General features: G+C 41.1%; 3 protein-coding genes across 5 annotated transcripts in view; 1 reads left to right on the top strand and 2 right to left on the bottom strand.

Annotated features, from left to right (window-relative positions):
- Positions 1-2054, bottom strand: part of lrba (LPS-responsive vesicle trafficking, beach and anchor containing) — a 229719-nt gene extending 227665 nt beyond the window's left edge. For all 3 annotated transcript variants that reach the window (XM_088008919.1, XM_088008921.1, XM_088008927.1), the window contains exon 1: positions 1199-2054. In XM_088008919.1, the coding sequence (XP_087865045.1) occupies positions 1199-1375 (177 nt within the window). In that variant the 5' untranslated portion in view covers positions 1376-2054. The remainder of the gene's footprint in view (positions 1-1198) is intronic.
- Positions 2055-8380: 6326 nt separating this feature from the next.
- On the top strand, positions 8381-11808 carry rps3a (ribosomal protein S3A). The gene is made up of 6 exons (XM_015010759.2): positions 8381-8496; positions 8970-9073; positions 9862-10049; positions 11039-11247; positions 11349-11458; positions 11639-11808. Exons 1-6 carry the CDS (start codon positions 8435-8437, stop codon positions 11764-11766), a joined length of 801 nt encoding a protein of 266 aa, XP_014866245.1. The 5' UTR covers positions 8381-8434; the 3' UTR covers positions 11767-11808.
- Positions 11809-12763: 955 nt separating this feature from the next.
- On the bottom strand, positions 12764-24962 carry sh3d19 (SH3 domain containing 19). The gene is made up of 21 exons (XM_088003711.1): positions 24929-24962; positions 24751-24790; positions 23656-23696; positions 23378-23417; positions 23035-23155; positions 22445-22610; positions 20337-21332; positions 19750-19863; positions 19488-19597; positions 19223-19263; positions 18806-19019; positions 18650-18718; positions 18434-18571; positions 18288-18360; positions 17634-17764; positions 17475-17530; positions 17157-17389; positions 14821-14873; positions 14508-14694; positions 13102-13190; positions 12764-13010 (listed from the first exon to the last, which is right to left on the bottom strand). The coding sequence occupies exons 1-21, from the start codon at positions 24960-24962 to the stop codon at positions 12900-12902; spliced, it is 3057 nt and encodes a 1018-aa protein (XP_087859837.1). The 3' UTR covers positions 12764-12899.
- Between the last annotated feature and the right edge of the window lie 707 nt (positions 24963-25669).

Raw genomic sequence — 25669 nt, 5'->3', positions numbered from 1 at the left:
TTGCTTTCACATCAAATTTATTGAATAACTTTGAACCTATTAAATCAGCGTGTTCTTTTACAGTCTACATATTGATCCTACATCAGCTGAAACTCCTCAGGAGTGGAGTAAACTTTAAGAAGCTAGCATGTTTCTGATTTCTGATCAGGCAGACCGAGGCAGCTCTCACCAGCCTTCATCAACATAACTTTACCACAGCAACATGGAACCAGAAAATATGGTACCAAAATAAACAATGGTATTCTGTTAAAGTTAACACATTTAATTTCATCCAATTGCAGAAATGAACAATATCCGTCTCAGTTGGTTTGTGCTGCTAAAATATCAGGTCCATCTGAACAGGTGCCCCCCCACTGGTTTTTAATAACTCCTCTATAAATTCATAGCAATATGAGCTCTTTCTACTAAAATTCAGGGAATTATTCATGTTTACACAGAACCTCAATTCAATGAAATAAAACTATCAGCTTGACCAGAAATAGTGGCCCATAGCTAAATCTGCTTAGGGCCCCAAATAATCTACAGTCGGCTCTGAAGTAACAGTGTAGGAACCTATAAAGCAGATTAGGCCTGTTGCAATAAGTAATAAATCAATCAATCACATGATAAATTAAAACAAGCCCAATAATTTCCATTTACGTGATTTATTGTTTTCCTCTCTCACTTTTTCTACCAAAAACTGCATGACAGTCTGGTGCTTTGGTCTCAAGTAACACTTTTTTTTAAAGGAATTCATAATTCATTTTATTTGTTTCTGTTTTATTTATTTTGGATATTTAAAATGTCTTCCAGTTCCGGTGTTAAATGTTAAATAGAATCGAAAGTTTATTCATCTTTATGTTCTTGCATTATTATACCATTACCACAATATTACTTAAAAATGGTCTCGAAATGACATTTTTTATCGCAATAACTTCTTTCACAATATCATCCAGCAAAATGTGTTATCACAGGTTTAGAACAATTTTAAATGGTGAAAGACAGGAACTAAGCAACTGTTAAATACCTACATCCAACTAGGAATCGCTTTTTACTTTAATAAAATACCTTTTCAATGTAACGTAATGTTAAAAGGCATGTAAAAGAAGAAATTGCTATGACATTAAATGATGATTTCAGCGGGACGGCACACTAGCAGAGAGAGTTCAGGGAGACAGGTCTGTCCACGGCCTGTCCTGAGCTCCCATAATCAGCTTACCAGGTTGAACACGGTCTCCACGATGTCTCGGTTGGAAACTTCACCAACTTCCACCAGGCCAGCCAGCACGGCGAACTTCATCCTGATCCCCCTGATGGGGACCGCGGGGTTGAGCTGCATGGCGCCCGCTCGTCCGTCCTTTCCATCACCTGGCTCCGCTGACTCTGCGCTAGCCATTTGCTAAGGAAGGACGGGACAGGTAGCGTTCACAGGTAAGGCACCTGTTCACCTCCAATGGCGAGGGAGCAGCCGACGTCGAGGGGGTTGGGGGGTATTACGGTTCTACTGTCTCCCCCTTCAAATGAGTTGTGATCGGTCTAGAGACACATACTCAGAGCCCTTTTCTTCCCATTTAAAGTAGTTTTTTGAGGGACGCTGTAAAGAGGGAGCAATGGGGGAATGTGGTGCTGGTCGGAAATGTCACCGCTCCTCCACTCTGTCCTGCTCGCTCCGTAACTTGATACCCCCACGGATTAATTGATGCGATTAAAGCCGTGAAGAAAGCACACACCGCAGGCAGCGAGCAGCCAGCCAGCCGTCCTCCCGCTCCACCAGCTCTCTCCTCTGGACACAGTCACTTTAATTTCTCCCCTTCAGCTGTGGAAGTTGCTGCTGTCTCCGAGTGCACTCACTTGACACTCACAACCGAAAACTCCCAACAAAGGAGGGGAGAAGTCCTATGTCCGGCTCCGAAGAAGCGGGTAGCAGACGGATGTGTGCTCGGCGCTGCCCGGGAAGCTCCGGAGACTCGGTTAAATGACAAGGTTGAGCCAGCTGCGCTGGGTTTGCTTCCTGATCTGCCCCGGTAGCTTCAGTTCGTCACCGCCATGACAGTGGAGCCCTAGAATGAACAGCGCATGCGCTATACAGACCAACGTCTATTCAGCTCTGAGGCAGGTGAGCCGCTCAGGTGGCTTCTCAGAATGCTGCAGTTCAATTAATAATCGCTCATTTCTTGGCATTCTCACTCCTAGCCTCAGCCTCTGCTCAGGATCATTTGAGAAACAATCAACAAAACCAGAACTGTTTTCTCTGTCCACCTGATAAGCAAGCAAATTGCTGGTGGTTCTGTATAGTTATACGACCTTGACAAAACTGGTCGATCTCAATAAATCTGGCTTTATATCAGTAATTCAAATTTAAAAAAAATAAACCCATAAAATACAAAAAGTCAGTAAACACAGACTGATATATTCCAAACATTAATTTTGATGATTATATCTTATTGATAATAAAGATCTAAACTTCATTTTCTCAGAAAATTTTAATTGAATATCAGGGGGGGGAAATATATTTTTTAACAGAAAAAGCTTCAAGGCTGGAGTAATTCTTTACTAGTGGAAAGTCCACAAAATGCAGTTAAAAAGCCTTCAGCTGACCCAATACACTGCCACCTGAGTTCTGATGAAAATGAAAATCAGAGATCATATTTTGCCCATTTTTGTATTTGGCTTCTCTTCTCTTCACTTCATTTCTCATTCATAAAGCTCTTAATAATTAACTCCTTCATCCATCAGAGATCCCATTGGTCCAAATAAGCCTGCAGTACCAGACTGCAGGGTTTCTACTGAGGTTCTGACAGAAAAACAGTGAGGCAGATCTTTTAGTTCTCAGGCTCCTCTCATGTGGAACCACCTCCCAGTAGACAGGGTGTCCAAGATAGACACCCTGTCTACTTTCTAGACTAGGTTTAACACTTTCCTCTTTGATCAAGCTGATAGTTAGACTGAGTTAGATTATCCTGAGCTATCGCTGTAGTTATGCTGCTAGGCCAGTTTAGCGTCTGTTGCCAACAACTTAAAGCATATCCTTCTACAGATGACACTTGGCCATGACTTCCAGTTTCTTCCCTGTCCCTCTCCTGGACAAACCTTATTGGTTGAGCTCTATTTGCTGCAAACTCTTTCTCTTTCATCCTACAGCCTTTAAACTGATTCAGAGTTTGTCTATATGTCTGTGTTTCTAGATGAAGCCGCTACTCCATGCTGTTAACTTATTACTTGTTTGTTAACATATTTTCATCTAAAATAGAGCACACTTGCCCCATTCCTGATACGCTATAATAAAACATTAGCAACACAGTCTTTTTTTTTTGTCTTATTCTAGTCATTCTTAAACATATGAAAGACAAAAAAACACGCCATTCAAGTAAGTAATGTCCGTAAAAGAGTAATAATAATTTTTAAAAAATGTACCGATCACTTTTAAAATGCTACCAATGGCATGTCCAACTGCATTTAATTCTCATTCGCTTCAAATCCACACTGTCCAGACTGGACTCCTGCCAGTCTATATTTGTATTCCAATTACACTGAGAAATGTTGACTCTTATACTTTTTGCCCACACAATTTGCTGCTTCTTTTCATCCGTTTTGCTCAGATTGAATTGGGTAATAAAGCTTTAGTTCATTCTGCTCCCTCTTCTTGAAAGTTGCCACAAGAAACTTTGAGATTGACTGAATTCCTCTTGTTTAGTGCTTTTACATCCAAACTAAAAGTTCTTGAGACAAATTCAATAACAATGTTTTTGATAGCTTGACATTTTATTTCAACTGCGTAATTTATTTTGTGTCGTTGCTGCCTAACAGCCAGGACTACCTTGAAAAAAAGGATTTTAATCTCAATGGGGTTTTCTCCTGGTATAATAAAAAAGAAAAAAAAAGAAAAAAAAATCTCCACATCAGCAAAAACTCTTGTGGCCCCAAAAAATGAAACAAAAAAAAAAATGAAACAATCACATTTAAATGAGCAATCTGGACATTTGTGCATCCACTTGTGCAAAACAAAAGTCTCAAAGTTGACGTTGATCTGCAGGATGAATCCGCACTCCGCTGCCATACTGGAGACCGGAATTACAAACTCCACCTCAGTCAGAGTTTTGAAATCGGGGAAAAATTTTCCATCTGAAGTGATCAGTAGCAAGCATGACTCTGCGAATGAGGGGAAGTGGGAGGAAATCCTACAGAATGTGCTCCAAAGCTTCCTGTCCATAACTGTTCAATGTGCTGTCAGCTCCCCGAATTTCTTTATGGATTGATCAAGTCCAATTTAGGTGAAGAAAAACTCAAAAGAAAAAAGTCTCAACTTTGAAAACATGGTTTGGGTCATTTTTGGACCATGTTTGTTGTATTTAGCTAAGTTAATTAAAGTAGATTTGACTGCTTTTGAGTAAATGTCACTGAAATGCAAAAATAATGGTTATTAAAAAGATGAATACATTTTATTGCATCAAAGGTTTTCCTTTAAAAGAATATTTACATTTCTTTGTAAATAAAACAAAAAAAGTTTCTATCTATATCAATTACTGGTGCTAGCAGGCCAGATTTGTGTCATTATCTACATTTCCATTAACCACGCCATCGTGCAATGCAGATGAAAGCGCCAAACATTAATTCGTTCGAAGAGAACAAGAAACAGCTTTGTGGTTTAAAGAAATTTTAAAAAACAGAAAATGTTTTGTTTCCACAACAGCACAAGGAGAAATGTCTCCATCCCGAGGCTCTGCAGACTAGACATTGATGCAAAGTGACAGCTCTGCTTTGCTTGCCTTTTCATATCACCTCCATCACCATAACCCCCTGACACGTGAGATATTTGCAGAGCCGATTTGACAAGGGGTCCCACTTTCATCCAACTCCGTGATTGCATCATGAACGGATCCTAATTGCGCTCGGTCGGAGCTGTGGTAATAAATGCTCTAAATCCATCTTCCCCTGTGTCAGTCTGCTCCGCTGACTTCACATTCACCCTGCAGTGGGGACGAAGAGGCTGGAAGCGTTTCCACAGAGCCAGCTGATGTCACTGCTGGCGCTGACCTCCCTGTTCACCAGAGCCGTTCCCACGGGGACTCTGGGAGCCATGGAAGCCCTCAGCAGCACCCACTGGGGACAGGCCTCACTTTTTGATTTAATGTTCTCACATCAGCTGACTGGCTCCAATAGCATGTTATTAGTGGGGCATTATTATGTTAAATTTACTTCTTTTTTTTCTTCTTTTTTCACTTTTACATCGTATTATGTTTCCCCCTCATCAAAGACACACATGTAGTGTTGCTTTGATTATTTCATGCATGAGAAATCCTTTAATCTCCGTGGCAACCATTCAGCTGTGCAAAACGCCTGGCTGGACCTAGCCCAGCCTTCGGCTTGCTACTCCTCTTCTGAGCTGCAGTTTCCGAGCTTCAGAGAGTTTCTGCCTCACAGAGAACCACTCCCCCGTGACTCCCACACTCAGCTCCTTCAGACTAGCCAGCAGCAATTAGCCAACACCTGGTGGAACTGTGAGCTACTTCTCAGTGCAACCCTGATAAACACATTGTTAAAGGGTTAATAGGATCTATGTTGTGATGACTTCCTGAGAGTAGAGTTTCAGAAAAAGCAAGAGTTCTTAAAGGCATTAAATTACAAAGTCAAATTTCATTTATAGGTCATATTTAATATAGATAGCATTTTTCTAACAACTGAAGGCAGTATCGTTTATTGACACTGTGTGCCTGGAAAACACATAATACTGGCCCTTTAAAGCCTCTTTAAAATAGAAATGTACAATATCAACTTTAAATATTTCAAAAAGCAGAAAAAAAATTTGTGACCTCTCAGGCCATAGAACACACTAAGAACAAAACCAGAACTCACTCTTTACATTAAACCATCACTGGGTTAGATACATGTTATCAGGGGCCCATTGGACAACCTTTTGCCTTCAGACCCACCAAAGTTCCTGGTAGATTCAACAACTCATTATCATCTTGTTGTGATTCAGAAACCAGGTTGAGATTATTGGAGTGTTGTGATGTACAATAAAGACATAAGGTGGGTGGCGTGGTCAGTATCAACACTGTGTGGCCTTTAAACACGGCCTGGTCAGTACAAAGACCATTAGGGAGAAACTATCTTCCACCCCATTGCACCTCGAGTCTGATGCAACACAGAATGGATCCAAGCTGTTGATTTTTCTACCTTACCATGAAATATTTCAACTGAACTCAGATCTCATTTTAGCAAGCAGTTATTTGAGCTATTGTTGGTATTTCTATAATTTTATCTTTGCTACATCTTCTAAACCGATCAGAGCTGGTAAAAACCAAACATCACAGAGCTAAGGAGGGTACATGTGTTTTATTTGTTCATATTTTACAGGATTGCCTGTTTTTACTTGCATTTCCTTCATTAGTTGGCATTGGTAGCTGGAGGGATTATACTAACAGACAACATTCCTAGCAGGGTCACCGTAGGCGGAGACAGTCAACATGCCTGTTTGACCTGTTAATGCAAAGAAACTAGTTACACCTGTTCAAAGCTTGTGATATCGCCATGTCTGACGATAACTATTACTCTAATCACTTTTACTCCCAATATTTTGAAAGAAAAATTATTTTGCATGTTTTAGGTCAAAAGTCGTTGATTAAACATTTTCTGTAGGAATTTTGTGGATCAAAATAAATTGCTTATCATATAATGTTTTATGCTATTTCAGTGAAGGCTGTGCAGATTTTTTTGTTGTATACTTTTTTATATAGTTTAAGTTAATATTGGTTTGGTAAACTGATTTTGAATGTTTTAAAACAGTCTTCCCTATCAATCTAATTAATATGGAAGCTTTTTTGGGTGCTTCTGTTCAATTGTTATTACTATTATTATGTAAAATAACAATAAATCAGACATTATAATGTAATTATTTCAAAATTTAAATTAAAAAAGCAAACTCATATGGCATGTACTAGTAGATTCTAGTGAAATCTAACGAAAACTCAAAACTGGACTTATCAAGTTTTCCTTTTCAATTTTCTAAGAAGACAGTTGACTGAAAAGGCCAAAGGTTCCAGACAGCCAAGCATCGACTGTGTGGGTGTGTGTGTGTGTGTGTGTGTGTGTGTGTGTGTGTGTGTGTGTGTGTGTGTGTGTGTGTGTGTGTGTGCGTGTGTGTGTGTGTGTGTGTGTAAGGGTGCGTGCGTGCGTGCGTGTGTGTGTGTGTGTTGCCCATTCAGATCTGCATGAGGAAAAGCTGCCCCACTTCTCCCAAGACCAAAGGTACCAAAGCCCAGGACGTCACTGCACCCTGACTTTCCTAATCTGAAATCTAGAAAGGCGAAGTTCACAAGTTTCTTGCCAAGTGTACCAAAACGATAAAGCTGACAGAACTTGGGGCAGGCACCAAAAATATATATATATATAAAAAATCTGAAATAAACAAAAAATAAATAAAAATAAAAAAAAATTCACAATAACTAACTAAAAAAAACATGCAATTTTTTTCAATGAAACTAATAGAATTTTGTAGCAAAGAGCCTCTCACATTTGCATTTTAATTGGGCATTAATTGTGTATTATTTGTCTATTCTCAACAACATCCATTGAGTATGAGTCACCTGTATTTATGAGTGTTTAGTCAAGTTTCATTATTGAGTCTGCCAAGTGTATTTTTGAGTAGAAGTTGTTGTATGTTTGTGTTCCTATCCAATTAAATAAATGACCGATGAATGCTTTGGTTTGTACCTGTCATTTTTCATCTTATGCAGATTTTAATTTGTGAATCTAAGTAACTATAAAATTTTCTCATCTGCATCAATTGCCTGTGCTGATAGACCGATTTGGTTCAGTTTTTGATTTCAGGTTGAGAACCTCACAAAATCATTCAAACATGCCTCTACAACCATTTGAATATTCAGCAAGTCAATATTTCCAGATTAACAATCAAATTTTCTGAGAAGCCTATTTAGGTAGGGTTTTCATAGTTGGAGACCATAATCATCAAAAGTAACAAAAAGAAAAATTTAAAATACAGGCCCAATTGACAAGATAACAATTCTGAGATTTTACCTTTATTAATTTTAATAGCTGTATTTTCGTTGTTATTATTATTCATTTGACATTCTTTGAATAAAGAAAAACAAGTTTTATGTTAATTTTAATAACCAAAATAGACAAAACCTATACTTTAAAGGTTGTTTTGGATGCTATGAAATACGTACTATAAAAACTAATGGACTCTAAACATATTAGTTCGCATGACTTATATTTTTCATTGATTGGTGAAATAATTTTAATTTAAAGAAAGCAAAATTTAAAATTCAAAAGTTTGACCGCACTATTTTTGTAAGCAGCCTTTAACCAGCAGAGGGAGCCCACAGAAATGACCAGAACCCGCGATAATTCAAGTGTCACGTCCCCGGCTTGACGTTCTCCTTAACTCTCGCGAGATTTCCTGTTTCCTCCTCTTTCGCTCCCTGTAGCCAACATGGCAGTCGGCAAGAATAAGAGGCTGACCAAAGGCGGCAAAAAAGGTGCCAAAAAGAAGATGTAAGTCAAAAATTTCTTCACGGGTACACGGAATAGGTGTTCTGCTTCTCACCGTTGTTCTTTCGGCGAGATAAATGTGACGGATGAAGTTGATATTAAACAGATTGTAGAGGTGAGGACGCTGGTCTTGGCTGCCGGCCTCTGTATCTGTGTATGGAGCTCAGACACGCTCTCTAGCAGAACTTCTTAATGTGGTTTTCTACCCCTTAGTTTAACTTACACAAAGCGCAGAGACTGTTTTCAGTATGCCTAAAGAGAGGGTAGAGTTCGGTGTCTCTGTAGTCAGTTATCGTAGCGATATTTGCCGAAGCTGCTAAATGTTAGCAGTGCTTTGTTAAGCGATGAGTTAGCTGCCTGCAGCACAGTTTAGCTCCAGACCAATTGAAAGAGTTTACCGTTAGGCTGAGTTACATTTCAGAATCACTAGAGAGTGCTGAAGAAGTTTAAAGCTAAAAACTGTTTCTTGTTCACAGTGTGGACCCGTTCTCTAAGAAGGACTGGTACGATGTGAAGGCACCAGCCATGTTCAACATCCGCAACATTGGCAAAACCTTGGTCACCAGGACTCAGGGAACCAGTAAGTCTGCATTCTGTACCCGGGGACACTTTAATATGTAACCATTTTTCTCTACAGGGTCTTACAGGGAAAACAAATGTACAGCTAACATTTAGTCACAATAGTTTCCTTGTGTTTTCAGCAAAGATATTGGTAATAGATAATAAGTAGGTATTTTTCAGCTTTACATGCAGAGATTGTTGGGATTAAACGATTCTATAATACTCTTAGTTACTTTGAATTGTAAAAATCACTTGGTTCTAAATAGTTCTTGGTTAGTAGAACACTTCATTTTTGCAAGTTGTACATTCAAATTGTCCATTACTGTCTTCTTGTTTTTATACTACAAACAGGGTTTTTTAGGATACAAATAATAATGATTTAGATGAACAATGTATTACAAAAAAATGCAAAGATGAAGAAGATGGATGTGTTAGAACAGCAGGAACACTTTATGCAGTATTGGTTGCACAGTAGCATGTGGTTCAGGCTAGTTTATACCAACTACTGGATACAAAAGGTTGAACAAAATATCCATTTTGAAAGGTGTACTGTTGTATATGTTTAATTTGCTAAACTAATATTCCTCAGACCTCTTTATTTTGTCTTTTTGTAAAGAGAGTTGATGTTTGTGGCTTCAAATCATGAGGAATTTCCATGGTGGAAACTAAAAAAAAATCCCACTTTTGACACCTAAAATGTGTCAAAAGTGGGACCGCACTCTAGTCCCGTCAGGATAAGACTGAATCGCCGCTCCTCTTCATGTTGTCATGTTGTTTGAACTCTTTACGCTCCTCTTCGTTTGTCAGGGATTGCCTCTGATGGACTGAAGGGACGCGTGTTCGAGGTGAGCCTGGCTGACCTGCAGAACGACGAGGTGGCCTTCCGCAAGTTCAAGCTTGTCACCGAGGACGTTCAGGGCAAGAACTGCCTCACCAACTTCCACGGCATGGATCTGACCCGCGATAAGATGTGCTCCATGGTCAAGAAGTGGCAGGTAATGTTTGGAAGTAGCTTCATTGTTAAGCCGTGGTGAGCTTTTCAGGTGATGTTTGTTTTCTGCAGTTATTCTGTTTGGGTTTTTTTTTTTATAAATTGATCATTTGTCAGCCTGAACAAGAATGGAAGATGATTTGGTTTAGTTTTGTGGCAGTATTGGTACTGGTTTAGATATTTACTATGTGGGGCTTTCCAATAGGGATCCCCGTTTTTTTTTTTTTTTTTACTTCTGATACGATGCAAAAGGTTTAGTATCAGCTGATACAGAAAATCAGACAAATGTGCAAATTACAAATTAATTTGCTAACTCTGCACCAGTATAGCACACCTAAATATACAATTAGCTTCACAAGCTTGGTCAAACATGTAAAAACAACTTTAATTTGTTCAGTCAGTGCAACTAGGAGTAGAACAGACAATGTAAAATTAAAAAAAAAAGAAGGGGGAAAAAAAAAGCACAAAACATAGACTTATACTGAATAGATTTGTCCTTATGGATCAGCCACATTGTCCAACATAGATGTTTTTTCTATATTGTCACAGATTCAGATATTGTTTGATCGGTGCATCTCTAGTTTGTGAATATGATTTTCCCAGTTTGAGTATAATGTTGCAGAGACCAGTAACAATGGTTACCAGTCAACACGGGTTGTGGTTAATTAGTGCATCAGTGAGCACGGCTGATTAGAGAAGCTAAAGCAACACATCGAGATGTGACATAATGAAGTATTATTAGTCATCGTTCCATATATTGTTGCTTTGAGTAGATTGACAACAAACTTCTGTAGTGAAAGTGTCATGGTCGCTCTCTGATTCGGGGTTCAGATTAGCATACAGTCTGGCTGATATGGACATCTGGAACATGTGTGTTTTCTACCTGGATCAGCCTTGTAAATAGATCTGCGGATCGTAGGAGTTAAACTCCACGCTGTCTTGTGATTTGCATTGATCAGTAGATTGAGAATGTGTCCCGGTGTTCTTCCTCAGACCATGATCGAGGCCCATGTGGACGTGAAGACGACCGACGGATACCTCCTGCGTCTCTTCTGCGTGGGATTCACAAAGAAGCGCACCAACCAGATCAGGAAGACGTCGTACGCCCAGCACCAGCAGGTCCGCCAGATCCGCAAGAAGATGATGGAGATCATGACGCGTGAGGTCCAGACCAACGACCTGAAGGAAGTGGTCAACAAGCTGTAAGTCCACTTCCTGAGCAGCAGAGGGAAGCCGAAGCTGAACTCCTGATGTTTGGGTGGAAGATGTCTGACGCGCTTTGTTTTTTTATGGTGCGTTTCAGGATCCCTGACAGTGTCGGCAAAGACATAGAGAAGGCGTGTCAGTCCATCTACCCCCTACACGACGTCTACGTCCGCAAGGTCAAGATGCTGAAGAAGCCCAAGTTTGAACGTAGGTCCACCTCCTCTGTTGACGGTCATGTGGGAGCGTGTGATGAAATAGTTTCGGTCCCATATGACTGCCTGATTACTGTTTGAGATCAGCTGATGCTCCTCTCTAACTTGGACATCACTGCCTCAGCACCGTTACTGGCAGGAGGAAAAGAAACAAATTTGTTCTTTTTCATTCCAGTGGGCAAACTGATGGAGCTCCACGGTGAAGGCGGCTCCACCACCACCGCAAAGGTTTCTGGGGATGACACCGGAGCCAAGGTGGAGAGGGCCGATGGTTATGAGCCCCCCATCCAGGAGACTGTCTGAACACCCCAACAGATTTAATAAAACATGTAAATGACCAACAAACGTGTCTGTGGCTGTGTTTGTGAAGGAGCTGCTTTTGGTGTCAGTTCTTACTATAAAAGGTCATATTCAATAAATAATTCAGAGTTCATTTCAGTAACTTTATTCATAGTGATATAGAGATATGAGGGATTAATGAAATGTTCAGAGGTTTCCAGAGGTACAAGGTCTTGACCATCATAGTGAAACGTTTCCTGCTGTAATTGCTGCAGAGAGTTCTGGAGGCGGTCAGCCTGAGACTGCTGAGGAGCTGAGCAAACAGATTGGTTTTTCCCCATCTGCTCCACACCTTGCAGTTGTCTAGAAAAAGCTTCCCCAAAACATGATGCCTCCACCTCCATCCTCATAGCTGGGAGATCTTGGGATTTTTCCACTCCACACCTTAAGAATCTCCAGCCAACTCTCTGATGGACTTTGCTTTACAGTCAAAACTGGTTCCTCCTGTTGGATTGTGCACATTTTCTTTCCACTAAACTTCCCATGAACTGATGCAGTTGATTCATAGGGGTCAATATTTGTAGAGAATAACCATCTCATATCTGGTGTCTCGCATGATTAGGTTCTGCCATAATTTGTGGTCGTTTCCAGTCAAATTTTCCGAGAAGCTGAATTCTGGGTTCTCCATTAACTGGAAGCAAAAAAAAAAAAAACCCTAAAAGATCATTTTAATAGAGTTTCAGTTCTTGAACTGAAATGCATTTAATCTCGTACATTTGAGTTATCAAGTATATTATTAATAATAATATCAGGAGTGGTAATAACTTACACACTTCAGCTTTTAATCAAAGAGGACTGGAGGCTACTGCTGGTCAAATTCTGGTGCAGACTTATTCAGATTAGAGAGCAAATAATTAATACACTAAAAATCTGTAAGGGCCAAACATTTCAGTAGCATGGATGATGAAGAACCACTAGGGGGAGCAAGTGTTCAGTTAAATTCAGAATAGACCTAGAGAAATACTGATAAAAATCTTTATTTGGAACGTAATTCAGTAAATGCTTGAGAAAAGTTGCACAACTTTAAATACTGTTTAAGTTATAATGCTTTCCAAACACGACTGATTAAACGTCCACCGGTTTAATCCACAAGTCCGTTAATCAATAACTTGTAGATAGTTTTTAGGGACGAGGGCCCGTTTTCCCCTCAAGTCCCCCAGAAACCATTCATCATCCACTGACGCCAGGTTGGTGACGATGTCCCCGACCTGCGGGTGAAGGAAGAGGACAGGTGGGCTGGGGCCTGAGTTTTGGTTCCGTATTGAGAATGAAGAATGAATATGACAAACACCACCGTACCTTGAGTGAGAGCTCCTCCTCACAGTCTGATGTGAAGCTGTACAGAGCCGTTCCCATCAGGCAGCCAGCGGCTCCGTCCTGCTGCTCTCCTGATGAGGAACACAGCAATGCGTTAATCTTCACCGTTTATTGGCGCTCAACTAAGCTGTTTTCACACCTGATAGTTCAGTAGGTGATATTCGATTGAGGGCCAAAATTACATTTGTTCCATCTTCAGCTGCTGCGGTTAACTTTCACCCTGCACTGAGTCAAACCAACCAAACCCTTTGAAATACATGTTGCCCTCCTCACCTGTGGTGGCGCTGCACCAAGAACTACTGAAGGAAACTACACAAAAACCTCTGAAGAAGATGCTGACCACAGCTTCCTTCTTTGCAAAATGCCGGGATGGCCGACAAACCAATAATAATATTTAATGCAATAACATAATCAATAGAAGATACATCCAATAAAATGTCCAATAATTACATTGAACTCTGATCCAGAATCAAGCAGCATTCTGGGAGATGTAGGCAGAGAAAAGTCTATAACCTCTTTACCTCTCATGGCGAGCTACGCAAGGTTGGTACCATCAACACACTCATTCGCTCTTTGGTTACAAAGAAACAACCTGTTGAGTAACTTGTGCAGCAGCAGTTTTATGTCTTGCCACTGTGCCTCAAAACTGCTGAAAAATAAAAACTATTTGGAGAGAAAACTGTGGATAAAACAGGAAAACTTGTCATCAGTTTGGCAGGATATCAGATATTTTAAAACAAAAAAACTGAACAAAAGTTATCTATATTGACTGATATCACACCCTTATATCGTGATACAGCATGTGATTTTAGCTGTTGGAGGATTTCTCTTTTGTTTTGATAAAAATAAATAAATAAATCTACAGGTCATTTCTGCCTCTAGTGCTACTTTTGGTTGTATTTACCCAGAGTGCCCTGCGCTTTACTCCACTTCCTGCTTCTGGAGTGGTCTCTGAACCGCTTGGCATTCACACATACATTTGAACCACACCAGAATTCACTTCAACCGACCTGAAACCGAGGATTGTAGGGGGACCAGAGTTGGATTAAGTGTTCACACATCCCCAAGCAAACCGGACTTTCTAAACAAATCTACTGGAGTTGGATTAAAGCAGATTTAACAGGGCTGGTGTGAATGCAGTCTCAGATGAAACAGCTTCAGCTGCACAAGTGAGGGCGACATTCTCTCCACATCTGCTGGTTCTCTGTTCACATGGATCGGGTTATGACATGCATATTTATTGATCAGTTTGTCATATGATTAAATACTGAACATCTGAATAGAGAACTTTCTCCTCATCGTGCAGGGTTAGGTTTGCACATTAAACTTTTGGCGGTTAAGTTTTCAGCTTTTAGAACCATTAACACCCTGCTGAGAACTCCCTGTACCTGACGAGATGTCGACGAAGGCCCTGGGAAACATGCCCTCCCTGCCGTTGAGCCTGCCACTGCTCCACTCCTCGCTCAGGTGCTCGGTGATCAGGATGCAATCGTCTTTCTGAAATGACAGCTCGTCCTGGGTCTTTGCCGCATAGTCGTACAGAGCCACCGCCCACTGCACACCGGACCTGGCGGTCTGAGGACGAACAGAAGAATCAGAATGTAAATTTAAGTCATAAGCATCCGTTGAGTTTTCTGTTTTAGGTTCATGTGTTCCAGTCTGATCTTTGGTGACGTTAATGCTTGTGTAAATAATGGCTACCTGGGCAGGTTTGGCAGCTGCTGCTTGTCCAAAGGCAGAATGAGCAGCAAGACCTGTGGAAACAATAACAATAATGAAGCAGCACTAAGTTTACATTTGACACAGGATCTGGCAGAGTTCCAGCCTGCTGCAGGTGTCTTCATTTGCAACTGAGCTCATTACAGGGTGCTTCAACAAGCCAACCGCTAGCCTACATCTGCACTAAGACCATCTTTGATGTGCCTGATATTGTTGGAACAAGTATTTGTGTCCAAGTCTCCTAATAATCTGAGGCACTCAGTCGCTCTGACAAGAAAGTTAGCTGCCTGATTCGTCCTGGAACAACGGAAAAACGGGGCTACTGGTCCCGCAATGACGTCTTCGAGCCGGACTAACGTTTCTGGTTGTCCTCATGGTTGAGTTGTACCGACACTCAGTTTGTTTCTCAAGATTTACTCGTTATCTTGAGAAAACCATCAGGAAAAAAATGATGCTGCTCCGTCCGATCTCAGCTTCTGTAGACTCAAATGGCATCTGGAGAAAAGTCTTATGGTCAGAGAACACAGACCAGAAAACTGTCGGCTCACTGTGAAGCACGGTGGTGGCAACCATGTTGTGGGGTTTCTGACAGTGGTAGTACTGCACTGCACAGTTTGTGTTTGGGTCCAGATTGGTGTTCCAACAGGACAATGATCCCAAACAATGTTTGCAGCAGGCTAACATGGAGCTTCTGGAGCTTCCTGTCAAAGCCCAACCTTCACTCTGTAGACAGTTTGTTGACTTCAAAGCTGGATCCATGTCAGGAAACTAACTGGTTCAAATAAACTCCACCAAATCTCACATATTGAGCCAAGATGATGCCAGGAGCCTGTTGATGCCTGTAAAAAGGTCAATGTGGAACTCGACGCCCGTGGCTTGTTTGAACCCATAATTCACCTATAAGTTTGACCCAATGCGGATAAAATCTTGTGCATCCAATTATTATTTTTAGTTTTTCTTTTCCCCAGTCATTGAAGTTGTAATCAATCCACCTCTGGGGGAAAATAACAACTGAAACTAATCTTTTATTTACTGTAAACTTGAAACATTTTGTTGGTCAAACAGAACAGCTGAACATTAATGTACATGGAAGCAGAGGAGTTGCCGGAGTTGCTGACTTATATTTGGATGCAGAGTCTCCTCCGTCTGGACCGGACTTTAATGAAACAAAAACAGAGGCACAAATTCCTCTGAGGCAAGAGAAGCAACTCCATGAAGACTGAAGAACGGATGAGGTCATTTCATTAAAGGGGCAGTATTATGGCATATTTTATAGCACAATCAAGTAACTATATTATCTTTAGTTGCTATAATTGATTTTGTAATTTAGCGCCTTGAAATTGGGCCTCTGTCTCTTTAAAAACTCCCGCTCTTTTTGAAACTCCGCCTTTTAACCCTTTGACAACATTTTAACCAGCTGTTAGGTTCACCCAGAGGTTTTCCACAGCTGAATGGTTGCATGGGAGATTAAAGGATTTTTTATGGAAGTAAATATGTGCCATCAGAATTTGAATAAAAAAATGCAAAAAATCGTCTCAAATTCAGCGTCTAAAAATTCGCTGTACTAAAATGGTAAGGTTACTTCAGGTCACAGACATTAGCAATCATTGTCAGAATTCAACACCCAGCCAATCACATGACCCAAGCATCTCCGAGGCTGGCGACCATGGAGGCGAACGCAAACCCAACCCCAACAGTGAGTCTATGCTTTCATATTTCTGTAGTATATTTTATTTTGCGCATGAAGTTTGATACATTATCTTAAAGCTTGATTTGAAACACGGGTTTGGGCCGTTGTTAATCTTACACCGTGTAATGCTGGCATATTAGTTTTCGCTACCTCCTAGATCCCCAACCCCCTCCCCCCTTCTCTTGGCTGTCCCACACCCAATTTTCCCGTGTTTTATTTCAAAAAGGAATACCACTTGCGCCGAGTCTAGAATCTTTAAAGAGAACTGATGGGTGGCGTCTTTCCGGGTTGTTTGTATGTTGTCTTTGGTGAGACTGAGACAGGCAGCCTTAGTAAAGTCGTAATTTTCCGGGAGATGCTACCGCTAATGTAGTAAGCTAACATGGCTGCCTTGTGTGAACTCTTCCGACATTAATTATAACCACAATCCCATTCTGTTCATCTACTGTATTGTTCATGTGACTTCATTTATGAATAAATTAATACATTTATGGTCACTCCAGGTAAAGCTAAAAAACCCAGTCTATTTTACATAATACTGCCCCTTTAAGATGACAGGATGAGCCTGAACCCGGTTCAGATTACTTTAGCTAAAGCAGAACCAACATGAGGTGTGAATCGTCCTCACCTGGCAGCGCCACCCCGGCAGCCGGACCCGGCTGCTGCCTCGGAGGTGGAGGCAGATCCTCGATGACCTCCACAAAGTTCAGAGGGAAGATGCCCACGGAGACGCCGACCTGCCCCCGAGCCCAGTCCTCCCCCACGTACTCCTTCAGCTGGATCACGTCCCCCTCCGAGAAGGACAGCTCGTCGCTGTGCTCCCCCTCGAACTCGAACCGGGCCACACACCTGGGACCGCTGCTGGGGACAATTCACATGTCCGGTCAGCCTCTTGGGATGGTTGGACAAAGACAACGCAAAGGTTCAAAACCCAACAGAACAGTACCTGACGGAGGCAGCTTGCGTCTTCTTCTTCTTGGCTAACGGTGTGGGTGATTTGGACTAATTGAGGGAAAAAAAACAAAATCACCATCAACTTCCTTTCATTCATTCATAGATTTTCTCTACGTTATATTTATAGAATGGGTGCTTGCTTGAAACTTACCAGTACTTCGACATAACTGATGGGAAAGAACCCAGTGGAGCCGTTACAGGTGCCTCTGTACCACTGGCTGTCCACCTGCTCCACCTCAGTCACAACGTCTCCTGCTGAGAGGCTCAGCTCCGACGGGCCCTCTGTGGTCACAACCAAAGATTTAAAGTCTCAAATAAAACACTGGATTTTCTAAGATTGTTTTAAGAAAATAAGAAAAAAACAAAAACAAAAAAAACACCATCTCCAGAGCAAAACATCAAGAAATTTAGTATTCACCTCCGTTTCCTTAAATTCCCTTAAATAAAGAGTGTAACCAGCTGCTTTTAAAAGTCAGCTGATTAGTACATGGCAGAGATGAAAGTTATCAATTAATGAGTTACAGTTGATTCTTATTGATCGACTATCGGTTATTATTTTCTTAAAAGCCTGTTTTTTTCCCTCTTAGTTAAGAGGGCCAACTGTCTTTCTGTAATAAGAAAGGCTAAATTTTTCTTAATATGCTTTTTTTTTCTTGAAAAAAAAAAAAGAATAAATAAAATTTAATTAAAAAAGAAGCACATCATTAAAGAGCACATTTCTGACAATATTAGAACAATATAATGGGGGTTGGGTTTTAATTGTCAGTTAATTATAAATGCAGAGTCAAAGAACGTAAACTCTTACCTGGAACAAAGTCATGCAGAGCCTTCACCTTGAGCCCATCGGCACATCCACCCGAAGCAGCTGCACCTTCTTCCTGCAGGGAAACAGATCAGCTCTCAAACTAGCGCTTAGCCTCCACAGATTCATTTCCTAAACCAATTAATTACCTGTGGGTGTGAAAAATCAGAGTCCAGAGGAGTTATGATCTTCATTCGGGACTTGTGGACTCTCCCTCTGGTTTCTCCGATCTGGCATTCAAACTCACTGTGGCTGATCTTCTCCAGAAGCAGAACTACTTCATCTTTCTGTTAGGAAACCACCAAATTCATAAGGTTCTGTAGAACTCAGTCTACACAGAACGACGCTGTGGATGTTTCAGCCACCTGCAGAGTCAGCTCCTCCGAGTTCCTCCCGTCAAAATCAGCAGATGCGATCCCGTGAGGGAGCGGGAGCTGGTGGCGACAACCCAAAACTGAAACGCCGTCTCAGAAAGATGAATTTCAAACACACGCAGAGCTCTGAGCCAGTATCTTTCTCACCATGTAGTTGTTGTAGAGGCGGTGGCCCGGAGCGGGCCTGGGAGGCAGCACCAGGCCTTTCTTGGTCGGCTTCTGAGACTTGAACTTTGGCGAAGATCGCTGCGGCTCCGACTGAGATCGACCCGTTGCCTGAAGGCTGGGGGGGGGAGGTCTGCCGGGGCCCGTCTTGGCCGGAGGGGGCCGGGGAGGGAGGCTTATGTTCCCACTGGGCTTCCTGAAGCACAAAACCCATCAGGAACCCTCAGCTGGGTCACATCTTATCGACTTAAACAAGCTCCTATATCTTGCAGAAAAGTTACTTGTAAGTTTTGTCTTATTTCATGTATTCTAAAATATTTGGACTGTAAACTAGACTAACAATACTTGGTAAGATTTTGTGTTTTTGCGGTTTGGGATATAAAAACTGTTTTAACTGACCTGGGTGGAAGCGGCGGCTCTGGTCCGGCGCTGAAAGTGTTCTGCAAAGCAACAACATGACAGATTTTCAATACTCCTATTAAACATGTGAGGTAAAGGTGGGCTGCACAGTAGAACCACTGACACCACATTTACACTATAAAGATTTAAGACTTTCCTACTGAAGGCAAGATATTAGCTGCTTATAAACTGTCAGCAGAACCTTTCAGCCTGTGAAGATTCTCATGCCTTTCACACTTCTGGCTCTCGGTGAAGTCAGTCTCACCTGAAATGACTTTGAGGATCTAAGGGTCTCCTTATAGCTCGCTGAGGAGGAGTTTGTTGATCCTACGGGCTTTTTAACTGGAAGAGGAGGAGCATCATCCAGAAAGTTATCTGTCATTGAAGAGAGAGCCATGTTTAATGGGAAAAATATGACCAACTCAAGGCTCTGACATAGCTTGGTAAAAGTGCTGACAGCAGGTAAAAATGTGTGGAAATCACACAAATTCCACTCTGGACCTGTTAAGATGAAACTCCACGCTCACCTGAAGCAGCCTTGCTAGGAACCCTGATGGTGGTTGGTCTTTTCCATGTGCCCTGTCTGCTGACAGAGCTGACATCGCCAGCCAAACTATACTGAGGTTTGAGCGGCACTTTTTCTGAACAAAGAGAGAAAGCCGACCGATTAGCCATGTAGTTACCCTGCATTGACAAGAAAAGGTTGGACATCCATGATGCACTGCAAAAACACAAAATCTTACCAAGTAGTTTTGGTCTAGTTTCTAATGTGACTGTCTTAGTACACTTGAAATAAGATATAGCTAGCTTACAAGATATAGGAGCTTGTCTTAAGTCAATAATTCCTTAATATTGATGAAAAATATTCAAGTTCCACTGGCAGATTATTTCACTCCTGGGGAAAATGTCCTGTTACAAGTGAAATAATCTGCCAGTGGAACATGGTATTTTCTGTCATCTCTGATTTCTTTTCAAAAAAGAAAACGAGAAAAACTAAATTGCTAAAAATCGGATCGGTACGAAAATGTTATTTTTAAGCCCTAATTACAAACTTAAAGAATGATTCAATCTTTCGCCGGAGCAGGCCATCTAACAGAAACAAAGCTCTACTCACTGACTGGGCCGGCCACACTCTCACTCTCCTCGTGTGAGTTGTGGTTGTTTATGTTCAGGTTGGGTCTGAGTGGCTCTTTGAATGGTTTCACCGGCGGTACGGGCGGAAGCGGAGCCGGTTCCTCTTTGTCGACGCCGTCGGACCTGGTCAACCCGAAAGGTCGCGACCTGTGGGGCTGACCCCCCTTGCTGTGTAAGGCCTCCAGCTCCTCTCTCACCGAATGCCCCACTGGTTTGGTAGGAGGCTTGGGTCTGGTGAGCGGTTCTTGGTTTTGTGAGTTCTGAGAAGCGAACATGTTCTGACTGGAGTTATTCGTGCCATTAGGTTTAAAAGTTGCAGGAGGTTTAGAAGCAACTGGGGGTCTGTAGGTGGCCCTCCTGGGTGGAAGGTTCGGTGTGGCTGCTTGTGACCCATTGTCCTCTTCGGTACCAGTTTGGCTCTCAAAAGCTTGAATCCTGGCACGGATGTTTCGGTGATTTTGGTTGTCACTCATTGTTCCATCTGCATCTTCATCCAACGACTTCTCATACAACTGGTTGATGTAGTACCGGCCCTCCTCACACGCGCTACGTTCACCGAAGACCTCCAGTAATTCCTCCAAGTACTTATTGATGGGAACGTCTCGTGGAAAAGACTGAAACACGTCACAGTTTTCTCCAAGTGTAACCAAAGTCTGATGCTCCTCTTTTGTGTCGTTTTTGTTCAGTTTCGTTCGGGGACGTGGAACAGGTCTCTGAGCGTTGTCTAGGTTTGAAGCAGCACGCTGAACAGAAGCAGAGTCAGACTGATGATCAGTCACGTTTGTCCAGTGGACGGTGACGGATCTGCTCGTACGTTGGGGGACAGACTCATCAGATCCCCAGTGGTCTGGATCACAGGGACGACTACAACCCTCTGTACTGGTGTGCTCCGCTGATCTATCTACAACCTTTACGCCTCTTTTTACCTCCGATGCTTTTGGAAATGAAGACCTCGGAGGCTTTTGGGGCTTGTTAGCTGAACACAGAAAGAAAATCACAGTTAGAGCCCAACAGAGGCCAGAAGAATCAAGTCAATTTCATTTGTATAGCACATTTCAGCAACAAAGCAGTTCAAAGTGCGTTACACCATAAAAACATAATAAAGTAACCAGCTATGAAAAAAGCAGTGAACATTACATTTATTATGTTATTATGAATCAAAAGCAACTCCAAACAGGCAAGTTTTTAGCCTTGATTTAAAGGAACTCAGTGTTTCCGCTGTTTTGCAGTTTTCTGGAAGTTTGTTCCAGGCTAGTGGAGCATATAAACTGAATGCTGGTCCTCTGTGTTTGGTTCTGGGGATGAGGACCAGACCAGAACCAGAAGACCTGAGTGGTCCCATCCGGTCTGGACAATTGGTACAACAGCAGCAACAACAACAGGTCTCTAATGTCTTTTGCTAATTTGAAGCTCTTCTATTGAGATGAACCTGTACTTTGATATAAGGCAGGGGTTCCCAAACCTTTCCATGCCATGGCCCTCCATAGAGAATTAACCTCTGGCAGGGACCCGCTTGGCAAACCCACAAACAATGCTACAAAATATGTAAAGAAACATCAACTTTTAGTATCATTTTTATTCACTGTTCAATAGTTATTACATTAATTTAGCATAAGCGCTTCCTCATAACTTCTGATTTTAGATGGCAATAAGTTTATTCTGTGACAGAAAATTTCATCAGACAATATCAAATAACAGTCTTATTACAATCCCCTCTTTTGATACGAAAATATGTTTTTATTTTATTCCCACAGTTCTCATGATTTTTTGTAGCACGGTTCCTTCACTCCTTTTCTTGTCAGAAACTTCTCCATTTCTTGCTAGCTATGCTAGCTTGAGGCAACCAACCTGAAAATGAGCATCAGTTATAACATATAAATAAATTATTATTTTTTAAATGACAAAACAGAAATTACAATGAAAAATTTAAGATTAAAAAAATGCATGCCATTTCAATATCTTTTATTTTTGCATTTTTCCCCCTCATCTTCCTTCCAGCTTTAAGAGGCCCCCACAGCGCCCCTTATCACAGCCTCTACTTTGAAAGACACTTGTGTAAGGCAACGAGATCCCAGGATCAGGCCTCACCTGCAGGGCTTCTCCCTGGATGTGGCGAGGCGGCGCCGCAGTGTGGATCAGAGTGTTTCCTAAGCAGCTGGGTCTGTGTTCCACTCTGATGTGGGGCCGCAGTGGGCTTGGCCGGCTGCTCTGTCTGTGTCTTCTCTTTAATCACCTGGTCATAGGATGGTGGCAGCTGAGTCATGAAAAAGAGCGTCTGATGTTATCTTGTATCTGAGTGTATTGATATGTCCCAGTATTAGGAAATGTCTGTGAAATTAAGTCTTTTTAGTTATTTATTGTTTTAGGGATGCACTGATATGAAAATTTGGGACCATATCGATATCTGACATTGATATTGCTGGTACGGCTGATGAGCCATAAATACTGATGATATACATATTTTTCAACCGTTTCAACACCTTTAAAAAAAAAAAAAAACAGAAACAGATTGCGACAAGATGAAAAAAAATATTGATTGGACTAGTTTTATTTATTTGACCAAAACCAATATGTTAAAAAATGACTAATATCATTTTATGACTACTGACTAATTGATTTTAGTGCTGATATATTGTGTATCCCTAGGTATATGCAGCAAATATGAAGAGAAAGCCTACCTGTGAAGCAGTGGGGATGGCAGTGGACCAGCCTGTTTGAGGAGGAAAAACCACTGGGCCTCCGGTGAACCAGGCGCTTCTGGTCAGAGGTTCCACTGAGACGATGGTGATGTTTGGTCGCCTGAAGGACAAACAGCAAGCGCTTACTGAGAACGCCACACCACAGAGACAAACCACCATACACACACAGACCAACACTTTCAGTTCAATTCAAACACGATAAATACAGATTTAGCCCTGGCAGCCGATGAGGTTGCCTCATGCCTGACATTTCCGCACCTTCATGAGCAAACAACACCATCAAGATGTAAATAGAAGAATGATGGATTAATAAAATATTTACCTCCTCTCTGCTCTGTTGTCACCTTGAGAGTTTGTTCTTGCTGAAAGAAGAAAGATACATTCACGAACTTTGATCTGCTTGCTTTTAAAAATACACAACTATCACTTTAAAAAAAAAGGTTTCAAAATATAATTGAATAAAAAAAGTGGTAAAAAATAAAAAGCTAAAGGATTTCACAAGCATTTGTCTGAAAATGACTTATTTTTAGCTTCAATGAATGATAAAAAAAAAGAATTTCCCTGATGTGTATGTATATATACATATATATAAAAACATACTTCTCTTGATAGCAGCTCGTAGAGAAGACAGTGGTCCTTGACTAAAAATAAGAATTTAAGAAAAAGTTATTAAAAAACATGATCATTCCTGTATAACTTGTAGATAAGAGCAGAATAACAAAGTAGGACGTTAAAACAAATCATAAATCTTTATGCTAAATATCAGACATTGTCATAATTATCAAAAATAGCCACCCAATGTGCTGACAATAAAGGAAAACTAAAAACAACCAAACTCATAAATGCATTAAGGTTTCCACAGAAAGAGATAAAAAGGGGAAATTTAGTGACACACAAAAGGAGAAGAAAAAAACCCAACACTTTAAACAAGAATTTTCCATCACATCATGTACTTCAGTGGTGTCCAGAGTTGGTCTTCGATGGCCGGCATCCTGCATGTTTCAGTTCTCTCCACGGTTGTAGTAACAACCTCCTCAGCAGGTCAATGTTCTTAGGCCTTCTACTGAGCAGGACCGACTTTTGACACCACTGATGTACTTCAAACAGCAAATTAAAGGATAAAAAGACAAATAATTCTGTGCTGAGATACAGACAAAACATCTCCCAATGAAACTACTAAAACAGCGGACTTGTTCCATCCAAACTTTGTCAAATTAAATGCAAGTTTGGATGCAACTAACCTAGATAGCCTTACGCTAACGCAGTGCCACGGTAATATATGTCAAACTTCAAGTTAAATCCTGTATAAAAGCACTCCTTTAAGCATGACTCATTATGCAGACATTATGGCTGTTTAACTCTCAGAGTGAAGACGGTGGAGGTTCAGTTTGATGTTGACGAGCTGCCTCGTCACCTGAGACAGAGGCGGCTCCTCATTAAAGAACACAGAGCAGGAAGGGGAAGGAAAACATCTCCAGTCCTCCTTCTTGTTGTTCATCACCGTCGATCTAATTGATCTGCATAGCTGTAAACACAGACTGAACAGCATATCTGTGTGTTCCGTGGTTTTAACGGCGTCACTGTTGTTCACACTGCGATCATTTGAATAGTTGGTTTCTACAAATAGCTACTGAATGAGCAGCTACGATACGTATCAGCTCCTCCTCACGTTTAACTCAAACGGTAGAGTCATACCTGTGGTCCAGACGTCGTGTTTTTGTTCTCCCAATCAGATCTACGGATAAAAACACAGCTTTCCGTTATTGAGGAGCAACAACTCAAAAGCGTATTTTGAAGTTTTGTTTGAATCACAGTTGTAATCAGTCCAGCAGATAAACCCAGTAAATTAGGACAATGCATCCATCAAGTCAACAGTCAGCATCAAGAGCCGCTTTTCCATTGGCCATATAAATACGGAATTCGACATTTCAAAAATAAATTCGCTTAATTGAAATATGTGAACTTAGAAAAACTCGTTTTTTTTCAATAAACGTTTTGGCGCGTGTTGAGGTTTTTCTTCTTCTTCTGGTCGTATCGAAATTGGTTTACTTTTGTGGAGTAAGCCAACAACCGGATGTTGCCACAGGCACAACCCACGAAGAAGAAGAAGAAAAAGAAGACAACAGGAAGTAGTTGGAGGATCATGGCGCAGCGTGATTTTAATAACTTAAAACGTGAACAAACTTATTCAGGTAAATAAGGTGTGATTTTTTTTTTCATTGCCTTTTTAATTTAATGGAAACACCGCAATTGCGAAATTGTGTTTTTTCAGCATTAGCAGAACACTTGCAAATCTTTGTGCACATTTTTAATGGAAATGCAGGTAAATATGCCAGAGTTAGAACAACAATTAATTTTCATAATCTGTCCTAATGCAGGTAAGAACATGAAGCATCCCACAGGTAATTGGCAGCACTGAGTTCCACTCAGTTGGTTACAGGCAAAAGGGGGTTGAATACTTTTTTACACTGCACTTTTCAGATTTTTTATTTTGTAAAAACTATTTTTAATTGTGTATAATTTTTTCTATTTCATAATTGTATCCCACTTTGTATTTTTTCACATACAATTCCAATGACATATATTCGTTTTCAATGTGACAAAATGTGGAAAA

This window comes from Poecilia mexicana, unplaced genomic scaffold (assembly GCF_051168715.1).
Source record: "Poecilia mexicana isolate PSO_F unplaced genomic scaffold, ASM5116871v1 scaffold_2, whole genome shotgun sequence".
Lineage (NCBI taxonomy): Eukaryota > Metazoa > Chordata > Actinopteri > Cyprinodontiformes > Poeciliidae > Poecilia > Poecilia mexicana.
This window is presented reverse-complemented; position numbering and strand designations above follow the sequence as displayed.